The sequence below is a fragment of the Emys orbicularis genome, chromosome 1 (assembly GCF_028017835.1).
Source record: "Emys orbicularis isolate rEmyOrb1 chromosome 1, rEmyOrb1.hap1, whole genome shotgun sequence".
Taxonomy (NCBI): domain Eukaryota; kingdom Metazoa; phylum Chordata; order Testudines; family Emydidae; genus Emys; species Emys orbicularis.
The window spans coordinates 50,748,988-50,773,429 of NC_088683.1; the positions used below are offsets into that span (position 1 = coordinate 50,748,988).

The 24,442-nt window shown below is 42.6% G+C and overlaps 1 protein-coding gene across 1 annotated transcript in view; it reads right to left on the bottom strand.

Annotated features, from left to right (window-relative positions):
• TES (testin LIM domain protein) overlaps positions 1-22,281 on the bottom strand; it is a 41,504-nt gene extending 19,223 nt beyond the window's left edge. The window contains exons 1-2 of the mRNA XM_065423218.1: positions 22,194-22,281; positions 6,490-6,575 (exon numbers count right to left, since the gene is read on the bottom strand). Of these exons, the coding sequence (XP_065279290.1) occupies positions 6,490-6,575; positions 22,194-22,220 (113 nt within the window). The 5' untranslated portion in view covers positions 22,221-22,281. The remainder of the gene's footprint in view (positions 1-6,489; positions 6,576-22,193) is intronic.
• Positions 22,282-24,442: the final 2,161 nt, after the last annotated feature.

The window sequence follows — 24,442 nt, forward strand, 5'->3', positions numbered from 1 at the left end:
CTACAGGCTGGGGACCGACTGACTAAGGGCACGTCTTCACTACCCGCCGGATCGGTGGGTAGCAATCGATCTATTGGGTAGCTATCGTCTAGTGAAGACGCGATCAAATAGATCCCTGATCGCTCTGCCGTTGACTCCGGAAATCCACCGCGGCAAGAGGCGGAAGCGGAGTCGACGGCGGAGCGGCAGCAGTCGACTCGCCGCCGTCCTCACAGCCAGGTAAGTCGACCTAAAATACGCAACTTCAGCTACGCTATTCACGTAGCTGAAGTTGCGTATCTTAGGTCGACACCCCCCCCCCCCCCCCCCCGCCCCGTGGTGTAGACCTAGCCTAAGTGGCAGTTCTGCAGAAAAGGACCTGGGGATTACAGTGGATGAGAAGCTGCATAGGAGTCAACAGTGTGCCCTTGTTGCCAAGAAGGCTAACGGCATATTGGGCTGCATTAGTAGGAGCATTGCCAGCAGATCGAGGGAAGGAATTATTCCCCTCTATTCGGCACTGGTGAGGCCACACCTGGAGTATTGCATCCAGTTTTGGGTCCCCCACTACAGAAAGGATGTGGACAAATTGGAGAGAGTCCAGCGGAGGGCAATAAAAATGGGGGGTGGGGCACATGACTTATGAAGAAAGGTTGAGGGAACTGGGCTTGTTTCGTCTGCAGAAGAGTGAGGGGGGGATTTGATAGCAGCCTTCAACTACCTGAAGGGGGGTTCCAAAGAGGATGGCGCTCAGCTGTTCTCAGTGGTGGCAGATGACAGAACAAGGCGCAATGGTCTCAAGTTGCAGTGGGGGAGGCCTAGGTTGGATATTAGGAAAAACTATTTCAGTAGGAGGGTGGTGAAGCACTGGAGTGGGTTACCTAGGGAAGTGGTGCTTGACAAAGCCCTGGCTGGGATGATTTATTTGGGGTTGGTCCTGCTTTGAGCAGGGGGTTGGACTAGATGACCTCCTGAGGTCTCTTTGAACCCTATGATTCTAATCCTTGAGCTGGCAGCAGCACTTACAGTGTGTATGTTTGGGAGTGGAGGTGTGAGGAATGGAAATCAGCTTCTTATACTTCCCACCAGATCTACATGTTGCGGAAAGTGGTTTCCCCTCCCTTCTACTCTCAGGGGATGGAGGATGGGTTTATTAGACCAAAACAAATTAAAAGTTCATGAAGGACAGGTTCAGTGCCTCTGCCAGCACCTTCCCCATCCCTGGATGTGTGTGTTAGGATGAGGTGGAGGGAAAGGGGGGATTGAAGAAGTTGAGACAGCCAACCTTTTAATACAACTCTGGGCCACATCCTGGTCTTTACCACATCCACTTTGTGCTGGCTCCTGGCACAGAGCAAACCTGAAGCTGGCAGATTCAGCTGCCCAAGAAGAGTTCCATAGCATGCCCTCCCCTTCCCCTCACTAGCACAGGTTTGGTTTAACAGCCCTAAATCTCAGGGTCCTGGCCCTCAGTATAAAGGGAATACAGGTACTCCACACCCCTTCCCCCTGTAGGCATAAATCTTGCCGGGCATGAGTAAACTTGAGTGCAAGGTTAGACTGTAAACAAGGGTGTGACAGGCTGTGTGCTAGAGATAGTGTTTTCAGGCTAGTTGAGATAAATGGGAACACCTTGAACTGATGAGCTTGAAATGTAGATAAGGCGAGGACATAAGCAATTATCACACAATCTGCCCAGTGTTCAAACCAGTTAGAATCAAGAATAGATGTTCTGAGCTAGGTCTACACTACCCGCCTGAATCGGCAGGTAGAAATCGATCTCTCGGGGATCAAATTATCGCGTCTCGTTGGGACGCGATAATCGATCCCCGAATCGACGCGCTTACTCCACCAGCGGAGGTAGGAGTAAGCGCCGTCGATGGGGAGCCGCGGAGGTCGATTTTGCCGCCGTCCTCACAGCGGGGTAAGTCGGCTCCGATACGCCGAATTCAGCTACGCTATTCGCGTGGCTGAATTTGCGTATCTTAAATCGACCCCCCCCTGTAGTGAAGACCTGCCCTAGGAAAAATATATACAAACGGTGCAGTGACACAGGTGATTTGGTATTATGGTATCACCTTGTATGCAAACCCCATGTCTGGGCCCGGCCAATGTGGGCATAGAGCTGTTACATGCCTAATTAAAGTAACCTGAGTGACTAACAGAGTTTTTCGATCCCAGAAAACAAGATGAAATGTTCTCTTGGAACTGGATGAGGTGTTCTGGGTAAGCCGAGTGGAAAAGGTCTCAAAGGAAATCCTAAAGTTCCCCTTCTACTGGTATAGCCCCTTGGAGCCGGTGCAATTTAAAACATCCTCAGGTAGGGTGACCAGATGTCCCGATTTTTGGGTCTTTTTCTTACATAGACTCCTATTACCCCCCACCCCCTGTCCTGATTTTTCACATTTGCTGTCTGGTCACCCTATCCTCAAGGCAGCTGCAAGATGTGCCTAAGGATCTGCTTTTTGGCCCCAGAATGAGGGAAGATATGAAATGTGGCTTAAACCACCATATTTCCCACCCTGGGCTGTACTAGGTGCTGAAGGGTTAGATGACCTTGAGGAAACTACTGGTCCCAAATAGCTTTTTTGTGAACTTGGCAGGCTATTAGCATCTTTTGGTATTCACACAGCACTGTGAATTCTCAGACTGCATTTCAAAAGGCAAGTCAGAACATTCCCTGCTGCTTGTAATAGGTTACGTTACATGACTCCAGTCTTACACTCCCATCTAGTGAGAAAGTATGTAATCATACTTAAGGGCTAGTCTACACTGGCAAGCCTCAGCAGCGCCTTAACGTGGCTTGTGTGGTCGTGGCAGAGCGCTGGGAGAGAGGGACCCCTAAAACATAAATAGGCAAACCTGCAGACCCCCCAACCAGAGGCAACACGTGGGGGTGGGGCACGTGGGACAACATACCCCCCTCCTCCCGATTTCTGCCTTCCATTTGGCCCTGCTTCCTGAAGTGCTGATGTAGCAGGACAGAGCAGTGGTGTATCTCCTTGGCTAGTCGCTGCCTGCTTGTGGAGCCAATGGCTGTGAGGCAACCCCTTCTGATAGCAGGGGGAGATCTTTCTTCTGCAGTAATTTTGAAATTTTTGGTTGCACCCCTCCCCAACCCACACAGGCTGGGTGGCCTGCTGGGGTGAGTTGGGGGTGGAGATGGCGCTTCCTCCCCAAGTCCCGCCCCCCGAGGCTGGAGCCCGAGTCTTGGCAGACCTCCTGAAACCTGCTCATGCCCCCCATCCCTGGTTGAGAAGCGGTGCTGAAGAAGATTAATATAAGAGAATGCCGGTTAATGTATAAAGTTTTTTCCCCCCTTGCAGGGAGGTTTTGCCAAGTTTATAGAAGTCTGCATTTCAACACAATTTCCTTGCCTTCCAGGAGTGGCAAAACCCTGCAGGAATGAGTATCATCAATTCACACTGTACTTTAATTTGAACAGTAGATTCCATGCTGCCTTACTTCAACAGTTTTTAAGTCTTTATTTTACCTATGGTTTTTAATAGTTATCTCTTAAAAAGAAAAACCCTGATGGTGATAGTGGTTCAGAAATGCCAAAACAAAAACAAAACAAAAACCCAAAACAATTAGCCTGATAACGCTAAACTGCTCAGAGAAAAATAAGTGTTGTGGACAATTTTGAAGTCTTAAAACTACAGTATTAATATCCCACTGAGAAGAAGTGGGGCATCCCCACCACAAAGAGTATTGTTGTAGGCTATTTGCAGACACCACTACATTAACTTACACTTAGTTATTATACCCTTGAAGCCTAGACAAGTTTTTTTTAAAAGCTTAGACTTTCAAATAGTTCTGTAGCAATTCGAAAATAACCTGTAGTTACATGGCTTCACAATCACACCATACACGAGGCCCTATTTATGACATAGATCCTTTCACCTCTGTCTTCCAAGCCATCCTGTGCTCTGGATAGAAAGAGGCTTATAGTTTCCAAACCTGGTCTGTTCCACACAAGGGAAATGGCCTGCCACCAGCTAGTCATACAACTCTCAATCTTGTTCTCCAGAAAGCCTATGGGGTCTTTCACACAAACATAAGGAGAATCCCCAGCAGCTCTTTGAAGCGTGTTATATTGTTTTCAGGTCTGACACTACAGCAGGGCTTTCCAAACTATGGTCATACCATCAGCAGTTGGGGTGGCTGCAATCCCTAGTATGTGGATGATACTCACAATGTGAGTATCTTTTGCTCTTCACAACGTGACCTCTTATGTATGGTGCGCGCAAGATCATGATGCATGGAGGATACCATTTTGCTCTACAAAATGGCATCCTCCACACAGCCTGACCTTGCAAATACCACACATACAAGGTCACGCTGTGCAGAAGATGCCATTTTGTAGAGCAATATGGCATCCTCCATGTGGCACGACCTCACAATATGGGCATCCAAGGCATGCTGTGTGGAGGATGCCATTTTGCTCTTCAAAAATGGTGTCCTCCATGCTGTTTGGGGTCCTGTGAGGAATTCATTAACATGGGGTCACACAGCAAAAAGTTTGGGAACCCTTGCTCAAGAAACCAAGGGAAGCCAATTAAAACTGAAACACTGGAGAGCAGATTCAGTTCCATCCAGTAGAGGGTAGTACTACACTGGTATCATGCCGAATGTATTCAGACAGTAGAGCAGACAGATGTTAAAAACGTCCAAGCAGAATAAAACAGAGTGGTTGGGTTTAGAGATCTCAATTAAGCCTCCAAACTTTAACAGCAACTCAGACTGCAATCCTCACCACTCCTGTTGCCCACATTTTCTTGTCTCAGTGAAAAGATAACTAGTAAATTCAAGGTTAACATAAATGAAAAGCTGATCGAGTTAAGATTTTGTCCATTTGTGGTTACATCCTATTTAAAATATGAGCACTTTTATTTCAAACTAGTATGATCAACTGAACGGATTTTCAGGTGTGTTTCCTCCTCCTGACTGATGAGCTGCTGCAACACACACTCAGAGGTCTGCATTTCCTTTATCAGCAAAACTTGGACTTTTTTTTCCCCCTTCAGTACCCATTTATACAGCATGATTCACTTTACAGACTACTTGCTTCACTTTTAAGGCCATTCAAGAGAGGAAGGATGGGTCAGTAGTTAAAGGCAATACACTGAAATAGTTATACTAGTAAAAGCCCTAGTTTGGATCCAAAATCCAGCATACTGAGTTTACTCTCTGCTGCAGCAGAATGTCTAAATAGAGAGTGACTGTGCCATAGACCTTGTCGACCCTAGAGACCCACCCAGCGTGATATAGTTATATAGTACAAAAGCTATGCTAGTATAAGCACTTATTTCAGTTCAAGAAGTAGACTAAACTATATTGATGCAAGACCGGTATTCTGCATCCAAACTAGTGCTTTTACCAGTATAACTATTTCAGTTAAGAAAAATCCACATTCCTAACCGACAATGTTATACCAGTAAAATTTAAGAGTAGTCAGGCTTTAGTAGAACCCAGACTCTGGTGGGTGGGCGCGGGTGGTGGAAATGATAATATGGGAGAAGTGGAAGTTTTTTTGCTGAGCAGGAGAAATACAGAATACTAATGCTATAAAAAACCTTATAAAGCACTAACGAGCCACTATCTGTTTATTGCACAGAAAATAGAGGCCATAGCCAATCTTGGATTCAGGAACAGCATACCATCAAAGTTCAAGCAATATTTCAAATAAATTACTTGAGCATGGCAAAAGTTAAGTTAGCAATTGTATAATACTCCACAAACATTAACTCAATTTCAATGTAAATTAAAATCATTTTAACTACAGCTGATCTCAGACAAATGCTTATGTATTTTGTTGGAAGCAGGGGCACAACACATTTAGTTATCAAAACAAAGTGTTTTCCCCCCCCATTTCTCTCATTGTATAAAATAGAGGAATGGAGTTCCTATTTATGGCCTTGATTCAGCAGGATTCTTAAGCATGCACCTATCTTTTAAACACAAAAATAATCCCATAGTCCCCATTGAAGACCACTCACATGCCTGAAGCTAGGCACTAGAGCGGAGTGAATTCTTTCAGCCAAAATTCCTTTCTTCCCCAGTTCAAAAATTCAGGTCAAGCAAAACATTTCATGAGGTTGTGCTGAATTTACCAAAAATTGTTCCAACTGCCTCCTGAAACATTTTATTTAGACATTTTTTTAAAAAAGTTTGGATTTTTCCATTCAAAAAAGCTTTCATTTCAAAATTTACTTCAATTTTTTTATAAAGCTAAAAAAAAACAATTTGGTTTTAAAGAATAGTCAGCAAGAAAAAAAAATAAAAATAAAAAGCTATTATTTGCACAGCTCTACAAGGCACAGCTCAAGTACCTGCCAAATTGTGGCCCTCATCCTGTAAACACTTGAGCATATGCTTTAACAATAAAGTATTTGAGCAGTCTGATTGAAGACAACAGCATTACTGTACTTATACCCCAGAAGTTAAGTATGTGCATCAGTGTTTGTAGGATCAAGCCTTATATTTTAGCCAAGTCACACTTGTACTCACCTCCAGAAGTGTAGTTCAAATCCTTCACATTTATCCTTGCATTTTAAGCATGGGGCACCAAATCCTTGTTCATGACCCAAGCCCATCTGTTTAAAAGTAAAGTGAAAGCTTTTATGAAACTTAAAATTATTTTTAAAGAGATTATATTTTGCATCTCAGTTTCCATTATTTTTCCCTTACATTTTATGATCAAGATCTTAAGTGTCAAAGAAAAGAAGTTTGAATAATCAAATGACAACTTATGGAGGATGACATTTTAGTCATTGAACCAAGAACAGAGCCATAAAAGCTATTCCATCTAGTTTTAAAGGTAAATACAGAAAACATTTAAATTGTACATATGTTCAAATGAAGAATATAAACTACAGTCAAGAACTCCCTCAAGACATTTATATGCATTAACTTCAGTCAGAGGTCAGGAATAAAAGAATACAACATCACGAGGATAATGCAGGATATTACTTAGATGTTATTAGCCACTGAATAGCTAAAACTGTGGCGTATCCCGTCCTCAATAGTGTTGTAATCAGTGTAGCATATTCTGTTCTCAATCATTACCATTGGCCCACCTCTCTCTGACACAACAGAATATATCTAGAGAAGGGCAATGAGAGTAAACAGTAGGGGAATGCTTTCATATATGGAGAGAATAAAAGTGGCTCGTATTTAATTTGGAATGCAGAAGAACAGGAGAGAGTATAATAAGCGGTATGATAAAGGCCAACAATTGAGTGATATTTGCTATTCACATAATACAGCAAAGTAGCAGTGAAATTAGAAGGTCGAATAATTTTTCGGCTATCAAAAAAAGTTAAAGAGTATATCAGGGTAATTCATGGAATCACCAACATAGATTACTGCTAAGGAGTTTAAGATTCCAAAAAAGGACTAGACACTTGAAAGAACAGAATTTTTATTTACACTTGCTAGAACGACAATGACCATCAATCCTTATCATCATAGAGTGCAAAAAATACTCCTTCTCTGCCCACTAGAATGCATGTGTACACACACCATTCTTCAGATTGCCAGCAGTATATTTGATGTGGGAAGAAAGGAAGCAATGGTGTCAAATACCACTATATCAGATTAGACTAAATTATTGGTTAGATGTAATATGGTAATTCTTATGCCTCTAAAACAATGAAGCAAAGCAAATCTTTTTATAGTTTAGTCCAGGGTTTCTCAAACTTCATTGCACCGCGACCCCCTTCTGACAACAAAAATAACTACATGACCCCAGGAGTGGGGGGACCGAAGCTTGAGCCCAGCTGCCCTAGGTGACTGGGCCAAAGCCCAAGCCCCAATGTCCTGGGTGGGGGAGGGCCAAAGCCGAAGCCCAAGGGCTTCAGCCCCAGGAAGGGGGCCTGTAACCTGAGCCCTGCCACCCAGGGCTGAAGCCCTTGAGCTTTGGCTTCAGCCCTGGGCGGTGGGGTTCTGGCTCTGGCTTTGGTCCCAGGTGGTGGGGCTTGGGCTTTGGCTTTGGCCCCAGGCCCCAGCAAGTCTGAGCCAGCCCTGGCGACCCCATTAAAATAGGGTCACGACCCACAGTTTGAGAACCGCCGGTTTAGTCGATGGTTCAAATTAATTATTCAGCAGCTTATGTTGTAGTTTGCCATCTTAGATAGAGCTCTAGTTATTCTAACTGCAGTATTTGTGATATGAGTAACATATCTGGAATTGAGAAATCTGCACTTATGTCAGACTGATGAACAAGCCTTCCAAGAGGGAGCTAAATAAACTAATGTCACAGGAAATGCCATTTCTGGCAGTTGAAAGATTAATCAAATGTCTATTAGTGTCACCTTATTACCCTTGAACTCTTCTGATCTGTGGTCTTTGGGCTTTTCCCATGCATCCATAGTATGGGAGAGGACATATGTTGTCCTCTACCATTAGCTACTGCCCCATAACTTAACATTCCTATGCAAAACTCCAGAGCTATTTTCCCTACTTCTTTCCCCAAAAAACTAGCATTTCAAAGGTGCATCCTTTAGATCATGGCTGCACCTTCGTCACCCTGAAGGTTCAAGGTGATGGATCCTAGTTTGCACGGTCAGTTACCCCTCGCTGGATGTGCTAACCTGAACCCAGCTCAGCAAATGTTTAGAAGATGATGGATTTAGAGACAGGACTTCTCTCAACCGTATTCTACTCTATTAAATAGGAATGTGACAAATTAACATCAAGCACACTTGGCTAAAACAGGTCCCTGCAGGGGGCCTTCCAACTGAGGTTCAGGGATAAGACACGCTGATGGGAAACTCACTGATCATTTAATTGGCAAATCTTAGCCCTTGTCTGATGGGGAGGTAGGGTGACTCTAGTTTAAGTTTAAATGGATTTCGCAAGCCAACCTGAGGGCAGGGAGAGGTTTGGAAATACGTGGATTTGGACTACTGAAGTTCTCCAAAAGTAAGAGGATTTAAAAACCACTTAAAAAAAAACTCTGAAGAATTTCATGAATATTTGATAATCTCCCTCCCAATTCTTCTCAGTCCTAACTCAGACTGCCTGCAGAGAATGCAAACTAATGCTAAGCAAGATCACTTTCCCTGTATGCTACAATAGGCAAAAATTATTCTTGCTTTAAAACAGAATGCCAATAAACTTTATTTACCTTCATATTAGAAGCTTTTAGAGGATATCTAGTATCACTTACTTGCATGTCATTTTTGTTTACATAGTACACTGAAAGAAAACCTTAATATTGCAGGCATGAACAATAGATGCATCTGAAAAATATGTGAGAAAGATTTCCTTATTGAAGATTGCCTGGTCTCGGAGGAAAAGAATTTAGGATTTAAAAAAAGGTCACTTACATCATCCCTGTTTCCTGAATAGCTCAATGACCTGATAAATGGACAAACCATTCTTTATAGAGCCATGATTATCTCCATTTTATCTTGACCAGCTAATCAGGATTATCTGTGATTAATAACTTATTCTAGTGCTAGTCTAACATGTCCAACCAAACAGCAAAACAGAATCCAACAAGCATGGTTACACAAAACACCACAGCGACTATCAGCCATCATAGATGAAAGACACAAAGTCAATGAAGGAAAAACCCAGTTTTAAACAAAGATCAAGAGCAGTGGTGGGCAACCTGCGGTCCGTCAGGGTAATCCGCTGGTGGGCCATCTGACAGTTTGTTTACATTTGCACGGCCGCCCGCAGCTCCCAGTGGCCGCAATTCCCAGTTCCCAGCCAATGGGAGCTGTGGGAAGCGGTAGCCAGCACGTCCCTGTGTCCCACGCTGCTTCCCGCAGCTCCTATTGGCTGGGAACTGTGAACCGCAGCCACTGGGAGCTGCGGGCGGCCGTGCAAATGGAAACGAACTGTCTGGCAACCCACCAGCGGATTACCCTGATGGCCTGCGTCATGCCTGTGGGCCACAGGTTGCCCACCACTGATCAAGAGAGTCATTTAACTTAAGCACCCAAAGTCCACCTCATTGCTGGGTGCCTACAATATTTCACAAAACCTCTGCTGCATTATGCATTTGTTTTATGCAAAATAAGATTATGTTTGACAAAACCTACCAAAGTATAGAATCAGAAGTTCGGTTGATAAAGGAAACTGTGTGGATTTAATATATCTAGACTTTTGTAAGGCATTTGACTTAGTACTGCATGACATTCTGAATAAAAAATTAGCACTATGCATTATTAATAAAGCACATATTAAATGGATAACAAAGTGGCTAATGGAGCTCAAAAAGTAGACATTAATTGGGAACCATCTAATCAGGGTGTTTCTAGTAGGGTAACGCAATCACTGGGGATACAATCTGCAGAGGACACAGATTGGTGGAATGGTAAATAATTATTAGAACAGGGTAGACATACAAAGCAATCTGGATCGCTTAGTAAGATGGGCCCATTGAAACAGAATATGCTTTTTAAAAACACAGTTATATGAAAGTTAAACATCTAGGAACAAGTAATGAAGGTCATACCTACAAAATAGGGGACTGCATTCTGGAAAGCAGTGACTCTGAAAAGGATTTAGGGGTTATAGTGAACAAGCCATACAATAGGAATTCCCAGTGCACGGCTGTGGCAACAAGGGCTAATAAGATCTTTGGATATATGACCTGTGGAGTAGCGAGGCAATTTTATGGATAAAAATATGGAAAGAGTTAAATAGGGACAGCCTAGGGTCCTCATGAACTAGTTACTTTAGAGAGCTTGAGTTGTTTGATACTTAACCCCATCTCCATTTCCACCCGCCGGCAAAAAAAAAAAAAAAAGAATTCTGAAGTTTCTGTAAAGAGGTTAAGCCTGTAAATTCATATAGATTCACAGGTTCCAAGGCCAGAAGGGACTATTATGATCATCTACTCTTACCTCCTGAATAACACCGGCCATAGAATTTCCTCAAAATAATTCCTAGAGCAGATCCTTTAGAAAAACATCCAATCTTGATTTAAAAATGGTCAGCGAGTAGCAAGTTGTTCCAATGGTTAATCACTCTCAATGTTAAAAATGTGTGCCCTATTTCCAGTCTGAATTGGTCTAGCTACAACTTCCATTCATGTTCAGAAATGCACTAGTCTCTACCCCACTATGTGGTCATACCCATTGCCTTTGTTGACAGTAGAACTACTCATTCCACCTCCCAAAATAGTTATTTAGCATCCATAAACAAAAGTGTTGCAGAGTTTTGTCCTTCACGTGTACTCTGCACTTGCCAGCATGTGTCAAGTAATATAGTCAAAGAATATTTAGTACATGTGTCTTTTGCTTCAGCAGTAAGGACTGACTATATACATAGAACTGTAGTCAATATTCTTTAACTGACTACAACAGACCACATTTGGTGCATTCAAACAGTCCCCAAATTGGCAGGGAAGCTAATGAAATGCATTGCATTTTCTCCATTCCTCTTCTCAAAATGGCATGCTTCTGAACCTTCTGAATAGCACTTTATGTTGGACCTGTGGCGCTGTTACTCTGTGCCAGACTAGCCTGTCAGTGTATCCAAAAATATAACAAAGTGCACTGAATATGCACATAAGTAGAGAATGAGAGTTTGAAAAGAGGATGGAATCAATTTCTCCATAAATGGAATTATGGAAGAAACTGGATAGATAGGTCAAATGAAATGCTGCCAGAGGAAGGTTTCTTCACGTCAACTGCTGTTAAAGAAAATGTTTTTTAAGAAAGCTATCCAAAAAAATCTGGTATTTCAAACAAGATTGCTGATTTAGGGACAGGTTGGGTATGGAAGATAGTATAAATATAATGAACATCTGCTTCATGCTCCTTTCATGACTCATGGGCACAGTGTTTTAAATGGTTACAGCTAAGCAAGTGCTACCAAAAGTAGAGAAGTAGATAAGGAAGTGTTGAGAAAGTAGATAAAGTAGATAAGGAAGTGTCGTTTACTACATCTCATAACACAAGAACTAGGGGTCACCAAATGAAATTAATAAGCAGCAGGTTTAAAACAAATAAAAGGAAGTATTTCTTCACAACACGCAATAGTCTTAAAAGACTACTCTACTCCATTCCAAGCTGAACGAACTGTCACAGTTGACCATCTATATTTTTCAGAACTTTTAGCAAAAGCTTGCTGCTACTCTATAACCCCAGTGGCTGTATGTAACCATTTAATAGTTTGTTCATATGCGTGATATATTATAGCAGCCCTGAATGTCTACTATTAACCTGGATTATCAGGGATTTATAACTAGACCGCAAATATTTGACTGAGGCTGAAATTTGGCATAAAAGACTTCATCCCCACTGCCTTTTTATCAGATATGATTTTAAATCAGGCTGACAGCATTTTAAAGAGATTTTAGCACTTGCAAAAGGGCCACTACACTGGAAATCGAGGTCTTTTGTTTTTAAAAAGTTAAGAGTATGGACAGTGGACGCTTCCCCACATTGTTTCCCCAGTGCCTCACTGTTTAAGTAGGTAGTCCCACCATAACAGGCAAAAGAGCAGTTTAGTCTCTGTGACCATTCAGTCTGTAGCCTATAAACCAAAGTCACTAATGAAAGGATGAAGTTAGAGTGCAGAACATCTTGACATCAACTTTTCATCCATATGGATGTGGAAGAGTCAAGAGAAAAAGAAAAAAAAAATACTTTCCACAGTGCCCCACCACACTTTAGAAAAAGTCACACAAAACAAACAAATCACTGACAGACCCTAATTTAGTTTAGGGAATGTCTAAAATAAGTGTAAAGACATGGACAAAGAGGACAAAATCCACACAAGATATTCAGCTGCTGGGAGTACCATATTGATGCTATTTTGATCGGGTGATTACGTTTACCCTCATTGTTGGATTGGCTTTTACAGTAGATAAACTTAATGAAATGGAATTTGAAATAAAATCAAGGAACAGATAAGAGTTGTGTTAGATTTCACATTCCATTTCTTATGATTGCAAGTTATAACTACAATTTATGGGCAACCCACCAATAGAAAGAGTTACTGTCTTGATGTAGAGCTTTCCTATGTAGGTGTAGGCTTCTGAGACAATGCCTATGAAATTTAGTGGCAACTATATGTTGTGACAGATTCAGACAGGAAGAATATAAGAGTGCTGGAAGACAGGTATATCAGTCTTCAGAATGAGCAGGCCCTTGTTCCCTGGATAGCCAAAAAAAGGCTACTCCAGGCCAATTAAGACACCTGACTCCAATTAACCAGTTAAGGCCATTAGGCTAATGGAGACAGCTGGAACCAATCAAGGTCCCACTTATACTGGTTAAAAGCTCTCCTTCCAGTACTCTCCAGGAGGCTGAGATGAAAGGAGCTGGAGAAGAGGAAGCATTGCTGAATCCTGAGGTAAGGGTGATACTAGGAAAAGGGGCCATGGGGGAAGTGGCCCAGGGAATCAAAGCCATGTCAGTGGTGAAGGGAAAGCCAACAGCTGCTACCATTAGGGTCCCTGGGCTGGAACCTGGAGTAGATGGTGGGCCTGGGTTCCCTCCCCACTCTACAGAGATCACCTGGAGAAGGGAAGCAGGACTCTGTCCAGGCAGTAGGCTGAACTGTGGTTACTGAGCTCTACAGAGCAACAGAGACTGTGGAGTATTCCCTTCCCATCTCCCATACTGGCTGATGATGAAAGTAACTCCAAAGGCTGAGACTCTTGCTGCTACACTGAGAAAGGGAGGTCACACTGGGGCCTTTTTGAGTTTCTGAGGCCACTGAAACTGCCCAGAAGCATGGGACCCACCAATACAGGCTTGGGACTTTGTCACAATGTGTAATGAAGAGCATCATGTTACACCCTCCCCCAAGTACATGCCAGTTTTATTATTGTAATCTGTCTTAAAATAGGATGGTTTTACAGAGGTATGAAAAAAATACCAAAAATCTGCCTAGGATTTAGATTAGGTCCAGTTCTGCTCAATATCTTCAACTCTACACTGATAAGGCCTCAGCTGGAGTATTGTGGCCAGGTCTTGGCACCGCATTTCAGGAAAGATGTGGAAAAACTAGAGAAAGTCCAGAAGGGAGCAACAAAATTGATCAAAGGTCTAGAAAACATGACCTATGGGGAAAGATTGAAAAAACTGGGTTTTGTTTAGTCTGGAGAAGAGAAGACTGAGGGGTGGACATAACAGTTTTCAAGTACATAAAAGGTACTTTGCAAGGAAGAGGGAGAAAAAATGTTCTCCTTAACCTCTGAGGATAGGACAATAAGCAAGGGGTTTAAACTGCAGCAAGGGAGGTTTAGGTCCGATATTAGGAAAAACTTTCTGTCAGGATGGTTAAGTGTTGGAACATATTGCCTAGAGAAGTTGTGGAATCTCCATCATTGGAGGTTTTTAAGTACAGGTTAGACAAACACCTGTCAGAGATGGTCTAGTTATTATGTAGTTCTGCCTTGAGGGCATGGGTCTTGACTAGATCTACTGAGGTCCCTTCCAGTCCTACACTTTTATGTTTTAGGAGCATTTGTGGGGGAAAAAAATCCATTTAACAATATTAAGAGATGCCAGAAAAATGTTTGTATCGAAGGAGAACATTAGTGAGGATGGTCATAGCAGCACAGACAACAGTATAAATCATGGAGCTGGCTGCAGCAGAAAAAAGATTAGTATACAAGTAGTGAAAATTCACTTGTTACAACGTTCTCTAGCTAAAAATTGTATGCAAGAGTCAGAATGTAAACATTAAGGCATTGGTACACCGCCTGGTGATAAAGCCTAAGGCTATTAAGGAGACTTACTACTTAAAATGTCAAAGAATGCTAGTCGTGTTTATTCAACTTGTACAAGTATTTGCTGGCTGCATACACATCCAGCTGTCAGAGATGTGGGAATTATAACCATGATCATAACACAATACAAAACCATTGTCCACCTTTCAATTCGATCCTAGCGATTTTTCTCTCGGTGTACTCATCTTTGAGAGGGTGGGGAGGGGGCATAGGAAAAAACTAACAAGCCACATACAGAAAAAGCATCACTGTCAACAATTTATTTTAGTCTATTCCCACTTTAGTGAGTTTGGTAGCTTGCATCTTGTACAACAATCATTTATGCAATCAATTGAAATTGGACAATTGTGTCAGGAGAGACTTTTTAAATACAATCCTAAAGGAGGGGTGCTTGATGTAACAGTGTATTTAGTAAAGAAAGAAAATCAATATTTTTCCTTCAAGTTCCCCTCATGCTTTGTTCCGTTTCATAATGTTTTTTTAGTTACTGAATCTGACAGAGCTGTTGTTTATGACAAAGGAGGATGTTAACCATTATTCTTTTAACAAATCTCAGCACCAAACATTGTTAGTGATCTTGTTGTTTGGGCTTCGTTACTTTTGCTTGTAAGGAAAGAACTGCTCATTATCTTTTCCAAACACACTTGGAGATAATCGTATTTTAGCATCTTAGCCTAAGCATAGGACAACTTTTTCACTTCAGAAGCGATTTGCTGATCGGTAGAACACACTTCAGACAGCCAGTCAGGATGCACCATGTGAGCATTTCTTCATTTTTATTTTCTTCAAATGAAGAAAAGAAATTGCTCTAAGATCAATTAACAAAAAATAGAATTAGTCGTCCCCTTCCACCTCCTTTCAGTTTGGTATTTTTTTTTCCTTGCAGGCAAAATTGTTAATTTGCACTGAAAAGTTAAATGGATTTTCCTTTAAATTTTTTTTTTTTTGAACACTACATTGACCGTGACTGGGCTGAGTTTTCTGTTGTAACTGGTTTCCATGGCAGTAGTAACCAAACAGAAGTGTCACAAACAGGAAGTGTATTTCAAGAGCAATTACTGAACCATGCCCTGCAAAACACAAAGTAAACTGCACCCATGTGTACTTTAAGTGTCAAGTTAGTGTTGAGCTTTTTCTCAAATACCTTTACTAAAGATTTCCAAAGTTGTTTCTCCATTTGCATTTAGTTTTACAACATACTGGAGTATTTTGGCATTCTATTTATGGGGAGGAAGCAGACATTCCACACTTTTAAGAGCAGTGCTTTGATCTTTTCTATTTTCTATTATAAACTATGTAGACATTTTTTACAAAGCAAGTACTATACCATGAAGATGTACAGAATAATAGTACTCATTGACAGCTTTTCCTTTCCTCTGGAAAGCCATGCTTACAGCATTATCACATAGTTTGTAATGAAGGATGGACTATGACCTACTGACTCATTTTATGAAGATGACCAATGTAACAGACAGGGCAAAGCCAATTCAGACTTAGGCTATGGCTACACTATGAGGTGCCACTAAAAGGCGTGCAGTGTAGCTGCTGTTTGTCGGCAGGAGAGAGCTTCCCACCCTCCCACCCCCGAACAAAACTTCCACCTACTCCTCCCCCCTCGAGCGCAGCAGCTTTGTTGGCAGACAAAGTGCCTGTGTAGACAAAGCCTTAGAACAAAGGTCCTAACAGGGAGTTTAATGAAGTGTAACTGTTCACTTTTCTTATGTCCCCATAGTTAAGTTAATTAAAGTTGTAGAACAAGACTAAACAAACTACTATTTCTAGCAAATACAATATATGCCTAACATGTCCTCAAATATTCAGCGTACTGTACTTTTTAGGTTAGTTCTATTGTATAATCTTCCGTCCCCTCTTTAGATACAAGGCATTTTCATTATCCCTAGTTTAATAACAGACTTTTTTAAAATCATTATTGAATTAAAGTAATTTTGTGGGGAGTAGAGTGGAAAGATGAAATTTTATATATTTAGAAAGTGAAATTAAAATAAGAAATTAAAAAGAAGAGAACCAAGTTTACTTATTCCAACTACTGTTGTACTGTTAATACTGTCAGTGTTGCAATTTCAGGGCAGTTTTGGGGGACTCTCAATCTCATGAGTACACAGGTAGCTAGCTCAGGAACTCCTCTTAGCTGGGCAGCAGTGGCTTCCCTCCCCCAACACAGTGCAGGGAGGAGGAGTTAATGGAGGTAACAGCCCAAAGGAAGTCCCTTCCCCTGTAGCCTGGATGGCAGCTGCTGGGGAAGACAAGGCACTGGGAAGGGGGGAGAGCAGAGACCTGCATTTTTGTATGCTCACATTCAACCTGTGGTTTACAGGTTGAAAATTTAGCTTGCAATTGTCACAACACACACAATGGGAGTAGTTCAGAAAATAGGATACAGACTAAAAAAACCCTACCATGTTTATTCTGTTTGTAAATTTCATGATTTTTAGGGCAAATCTCTTGAATTCTGGGGTGCTGATTCAGTCTGAGCTCATGGGTTGGTAATATCACAGAATCTCACACACAAAGAAGATTGAGTTAGTGATTGCCAAATGAGTTAGACAGCTGAAGAATTTCAGTGTTCAGGGGGAGCTGAAATGAGTACTACAGAGCAGGCAGATTCATTACTAAGTTAAGATGGAAAAAGCCAGAGCCTGATCCTGAATTGCTTGTGCCCCTTGATTCCCCACTGCAGTTCTCCTCAAAGAGGATTTTAAAATAACTGAACTACAGAACAGTTTTAAAAGAGAAGGGCGTGGATCGAGAGCACAGCTTCCTGCTACTTTGTATCCTCCATCTCAGCTCTTGGTTTGGAGGGGAAGTAGTCTCTGGGCTTGTGTATATTAGGCTATATCTATACGGCACAGTTAACTCAAGTAAGCACACCTGAATCTGAGTCTAGCCTGGGTGTGATCTACCCACATTACTGCATCCTCACCATTTGTGCACTTGCCTGAGTGTGTCTGGGGAACATCCCATGGTTCTTTGTTCTGAGATGCACTAGGAACTTTCCCAGTCAATTGTAAGAACACTTGCCTATCCTGGGGGGGAGAGAAGATGGGAAGAGAAACTGTGGGAAGTGCATAGGACTCAATGATTTTTGCCTGTATCCTCTCTGGAAAGTGAGCAGGTACCAGCTCAACTTAAAGTGGAGCCCAGGCTCTAACCCATGGCCCCCACTCAGCCAGCTAGCTTGGACTTAAAGCACCTCCAAACCTGGATAGATGGTACAGGGGTTAAGGCTAAAACCTGGGTAAGAGCCCTGGTTAATTGTCCAGCATAGATATACTCTTTAAAAAGCTGTGCCAGTGTACCTATTGTTAAAATGGATCCAGTTACAGCAAAGCAAATCCCTAAAACAGTGTTTGAACCAGTTAAAAAAAATAATAAAACCCACACTTGAACCAATTTGGCAATTCAGTAAGCATTTGCTTTGATATTATTTTAGTCCAAATTAAAGGCAATGAAAGATTTCATAAAAATGGCCATACTGAGTCAGACCAATGGTCCATCTAGCCCAGTATCTTGTCTGCCAACAGTGGCCAATGCCAGGTGCTTCACAGGAATGAACAGAACAGGTAATAATCAAGTGATCCATCCCCTATTACCCATTCCCAGCCTCTGGCACACAGAGGCTATGGACACTTCAGAGTATGGTTTTGCATCCCTGTCCATCCTGCCTAATAGCCATTGACAGACAAGAAAGACAATGTGTGTGGGAGTAGGGAGGAAGAATTATAGGCTCTGATTTTGTTCTTTAGAGCTTGAGAGGAGCCCTAGAAGTATCATCATAGAAGCTTCATCACTTGATGTATTTAGTAGCAGAGTAAACAAGATACTCAATATATTATAGAAAAACCAATACTGAATTGTCAATGGATGTCTCTTTTCCATTTCTAGTATCTATCAACATTGTATCTCTTGGAGTTTTCATGCCACACTCTGCTCAGTCCATTGTCCCTTGTTTTTTTTAGAACCAAACTCTTTCAGGACAATGAATTACTGTTGTGCACCAACTACACGGTAGATTTAGGGCACCAGATACAACCACATCCATTTCTAACTTCTGACTAGACACCAGGCCAAGTTTCTCCCTAAGAAAATGAGAATACGTTCTTCAGTCTGGACATAGTGATTACTCAATTGTCTTGTCAACTCTGGGGTGGCAAACCTGACTGGCATTATTGATGTTAATTTTGATTAATTGTTTTAGACAAAGACAGTTGGATAAAAGTGTTAAGAAAACATGAAAAGGGGCTTGGAGAGAAATGGGAGGAAAGAAAACGGGGTTCAATAAAGAGTAGAGAAGGCATTAGGAAGAAAGGAGACAGCAGGGATTCATTTGTTTTGTAATGTGGAAATTCAGGGCTGTGGCCCTTTTGTAAATTCATGGCAGTATAAAACAATTTTAATCAAAACACTATTCCACCCCCCATTAGGGAAAGAAAAGCAGTTGTACAATGAGGGCTGGTGATTTACTACTAAACACAGGATCACACAGTGAAGCTTTCAGTTCATCCTGTTGCTGATCTGTCAGGGGGCTACTTTCTTTTCTTTTGAGAAATGTAAATGTAATCTTTTGTTTAAAAAAATTGAGGAGAGGTGATAAACCAAACGATGGAGAGTTTCTTATTAATGTATATGTTTGGGAGGAGTCTTCCATATCCCTGACTTCATAAGGTTAACTTATGAAAATCCAGCATGCTGCGTTTTTTTTTTTTTTTTTTTAATTGTCAGCTTCAAAGTTTGTAGGTCTCGGATATCTGCAGAAAAGTGTTTGGTGAAAGACTAGCTTTGGAGTCTATGAGAGAGAGAAAAGTGAAAGTTGGGTTAAAAACAAGACCGAACAAACAGAAAAGCCCTGTGTGTAATATTATCTTTCACTATTTCCATTACCTATTGTATGATTTAAAGCAGGTGTTCACCCATGACCATTTTGCTCAAACCAATACCAAACTATTAAGCAAAAGTAGGTGTCGTCAGGTTCTATCAGTTATCATAACTGATATGCTAAACTATGAAAACACAGGTCTGAAACTTTAGATTTACTCTTCCCCCAGCTCTTCATCGTGTACAAAGATGAAGTAATATTTCAGAAAGAGTGGGGACCCTGAGGTTGTCAAACATCTAAATATTGTACAGGGGCTTAAAGTGCATTTCATAACTGCATTCAAAAAAATTGAGGTTTTTTTTTTACTAATTAAGGTTCCAGTTATACAAGAGACTGTGCAGGCACATCTCTGCCGTTCTGTACAGCCCCATTAAAATCAATGGATCTCTGTGTGGCTGCACCCACCCACAGTCAACTGCAGGATCAGGGCCTAAGTGATTTTATAGAATCTGCATACAACATTAATCAATTTTTCCATAGAGATTACATCACCACACACTAACTCAGTGTAAGGTTAAGAAGAGTTAGGCATATTGGTTATACTTGAGGAGGAGTCAGAAATGAGTTGTTAACCTACAGTCCCATGACACCCTTGTCATTTTGGTAAGTTTCTCTCTAATAGACCAACATTTCTTAAATCTCTTATAAACGTCATTTCCACTTTTTTCTAAACAAAAACATTTTGGATGTCTGCAGGTTTGGATAAAAGAGCAATAAAATCATTTATAAATCTTTGTACCTAGCCAAATACAGTATCGCAAAAATGTAAAACATTCACACTTTAACACAACCTTTGTTCCTCAAGACAAGTTTTGACAATTATTTAAGACGCTTCCAGGTTTAAGTTTATCACACATGCATTTGTCACTAGATCAGGAGTTCTCAAACTTCATTGCACGGTGACACCCTTTTGACAACAAAAATTACTACATGACCCCAAGAGGAGGGGCCAAAGCCTGAGCTGCACCACCGTGAGCTGGGGGGCCAAAGCCCAAAGGCTTCAGCCCCAGGCAGGTGGCCTGTAACATGAGCCCCACCTCCCAGGGTTGAAGCCCTCCAGCTTTGGCTTCAACCCCAGGCAGTGGGGTTCAGGCTTCAGCTTTGGGTCCCAGAAAGTCTAAGCCAGCCCTGGTCATGACCCCATTAAAATGGGGTCACCCACTCTAGGGTCCCAACCTACAGTTTGAGAACTGCTGAACTAGATAAAATGAAATGGCAAGGTTCCTTTTTAAATCTATCAGTTAAGTTGAAACCACACTAGAAAAAAATCAATGACAACTCCTCAAAAATCTATTTAAGGCATCCTTGTTACAGAATTCCACATATGATATTCCATCTGCCTTTCCAAAATTCATTACTGAAGAAATTTGCATTAAACTAGAACTTTGATTCTCCATCTGCTTCTCTTACTTATCTCCAAATCAAATAATTGTGATGTCCCAACAAAAAGTTTGATATCGCGTAGCAAAGAGCCTGTTTTCCATGTCAATAAAACAAGGTCATCAATAGACAAGACATACAGAAAATGAAATCCATAACTGACTCAAAATGGAATATTCTCCCCAAAATGAGCCAATTGGTCTTTAGAGTATCCTTAAACTATACTGACTGACTGAATTAGCTAAACATTTCATTGAAGATGCCCTTTATACATGGTATATACATGAACACAGGTTAGCGTGTCGGGTATTTTTATTTTTTTTCAGGGTTCAATTGTTCTAATATGGCAGTAATTTTTTTGTTTTTTCCTATCAGATAGATAAAAATTATGGGCTGCAGGATCATAGGCCTGGAGTCTGGAGAGCAATTTTCTGTATTTAAACAATTGCCACTGCAGGTGGAGAGAAACCTTCTTTGGCTTAGGGGCTGGGGAAGGACAGGGGGTGATGGCAGTAAGTAGGTTAGTAAACTAGTCATTCAGTGCCTCTCATTTTGTACGAGTTTAATCTGGTCACATTAAACAACCTTTCCTATAATCTTCTACTTTAAGAAAGGGAATCAAGTTACCAACTTCCTCCCAGCCACCACTTTCACACATACCCACCACCACGACCCACATGTACGAGTCTTTGAAGGCTAACAGCAAAGCTAGCAAACCTGAGCGAGAACAAGGGAGGGGCCATGCATCATGCTCTGTGGGTTTGGAGATCTTCACTTCATTCTAATCGGATCCAACTCAAAGAGCCCCAATTAACTGGCACAACTCTCACTCCCTTGAGAAGACAGCAGCAGCTTGAGGGAAAAGTCAACATAATTCAAGCAGATCCTGCCCAACATAAGATTTTTGGGGGTGGGGGGTCCCACTCCATACTCCTTCCCCCCCCCCCCCCCGTTAACTATGACTGAAACAGGAGATGCATTCTCCTGTGTAGTGAGCTTATCTATTCCCTCCCGATCAGACACGGCAGCCAGGACAGCGGCTGCGATGGATCTGAATGAGGGAGGGCGAGGAGAGCAGCCAGGGCTGCTGCTATATAGGAAAATAACAACGAGGAGCAGCAGCGGGGATCTGGAGCGTTGTCCGCCCCAGGAGCGCCCGGGGCAGGTAACCCAGCAGCCAGCCCAGCTCAGCGCAGCCAGCCCAGCTCAGCGCAGCACAGCAAACCCCGCCCGTACCTTTTTCACTTTGCTCTCCAAGTCCATTGTCTCTCTCCGCTGGGAACAAGGCTACGCGAGCGGAGGTTCAGCGGGAGACGCTCACCAGCGGCACGCGGATGTGGTTAGGGCTGCGCTAGCCTCACCCCTGCTTGCACCCAGCCAGTCGCTACAGCCAGAGTAGCTCTTGCACTCAAACTTCCGCTGCCCTGCGGCCGCGGCTGCCGCGGAGGGCGTGGCAAGGGAACAAAGGCAGCTCCCCAGCCAATCCCGGTGTAGCGGCTCGCTGGTCTGCGAGCCAATCAGAGTCTCACACCGGGCTCCAGCTAGCTTGCCGGCTGAGCCGCAGCCTGGGGCTTGCAAAAGGCCGGACTCAGGGGGCGTGGCGCCTCCCCGGTTCAGCGCTGTGCAGCCTCAGCGGCAGAACGAGCGTGCTCCGAGCCTGGTGCGGGTCTGGGAGGAGCTGCGAAGTTGGATGGGGGCAGAGGGGTCTGAGTTGGGCTTTTGAATCATTCACAGACTGAGTCAGCTGATAAGGTCATGGAGAAGGTATTTGCTGGCGCAACTCTCCAGCTTTGGGCAAATCCGCCTGGAAGTTTGGTTCCTCCCAAAGAAGGGGAAATGGCCTGAAATCTAGTGATGTATTTTGGCAGGAGACAGGATCAGTGCCCGCCTCTCTAAAACTGCCCTCACATGTTCGATAACTTCCCAGGCTCTGTTCTTTCTGGGGTTTGCCTTGTCCTTTGATAAATGTATTTCCTCTTCCTTCAGCTCTACTGCCTTTGGGCAGCTTGCCCCACTCTAAGGAATTTCACCGATAAATCACTGCGGTCCGAGGATGACAAAGCAGCTCAACTGAATGTCAAGATGACACAAGCTATGTTTAAAGAAAATGTCAGAGGGTTAGATTTTTTGGCTCTGTCTATGCTACAGTTTGGGCCATCTGGCTAATTGCAGGCTGCTTGGCTGGGGCATCACTTTTTGCTCTTTTGTGGTTTGTTTATTGTATTTGTTATAATTTGTATTCTAGTAGTGCCTAGAGGCAATTAGAAAATTGGGGAGTTAGGCACTGAGGGAGTTAGAGCAAGATTTTTTTCAAGGTATGTAGGTGCATAAAACTCCATTGGCATTCGGCAGCCACACACCCGGGCACTTCTAAAAATTCCATTAACAACGGGATTTACGAAAGTACTTAGGGGTGGAATCCACAAAGGGATTTAGGCATTGCAACACTTGCCTAATTTGTAGGCACCTACAAAATCACAAGAACACCCCTGTGATCCACAAAGAAGAGTTAGACACCTAGACTCTCTATAGAATGGGGAGAGAGAAAATGTGATCTACAAAAGAGCATGCCTGACCTGACTAATGGGAGATGCTGATGTGTTCAGCCTTGCCCCTTTCTCAGAAATAGGCACCTAAATCCTGGCTGCAGGGAGGTGCCTAGCTCTGCTAGTGATCCACATCCAGGACCAGTCTCCGTGCGTAGGTGCCTACCTAGTTTCTTGTGGGAAAGAGTTATGTGCCTGCCTTGCACCACACAAAGGTAGAGGTGGTGCTCACCATATAGCTTTTATCCCAGTGGCTAGAGCACTCATCTGGGAGGTGGAAAACCCAGGTTCAATTCCCCCAACCCTGCCAGAGAAGAGGCTTCGAACAGGGGTGTCCCACCTCTCAGGAGGCTTCAAACAGGGGTGTCCCACCTCTCAGGAGGCTTCTCCAACCACTGAGCTCTTGGATAGGCTGATAAGGGCTCCCTCAGTCTCTCCTGGTGAAGAGAGAAATACAAAGTGATTGGCACAGGGGAGACTCAACACATGGTCTCCTAATACCTGGGACCACTGGAGTACAGAGTCATTCCCACTCTTTCTCTCTGTGGTCCATTGACCATTTAAGGATTTATCCACAGTGGAACAGCTTCAACTGGATCTATTGAGAGAGCCCTGCATCAGACTATCCCAGAGCTCTGTTGTTAGAGCACTCTCCTGAGAGTGGAAAGAAGCACTCTATATCCATTCACTGAGGTGATCTATTGTTGAGTGGGAGTGTTTTTCGTGAAAGATTAGATCCTGGTTCCTGTGAAGCCAGCCAGCACTGCAACAGATGGAACTTTGGGGGGGAAATCCTATTTTATTAGATAGGAAAGGAAACTGTTAATAAGTGTAGGGCCTAGTTCACATTTTATGACTTTGTTTTGTAATGTAACCATTTGTTTCCATCACTGTCGCTTGTTTCTAGTGGAGTATCTATTCTTTCTTAAATAAACCTTC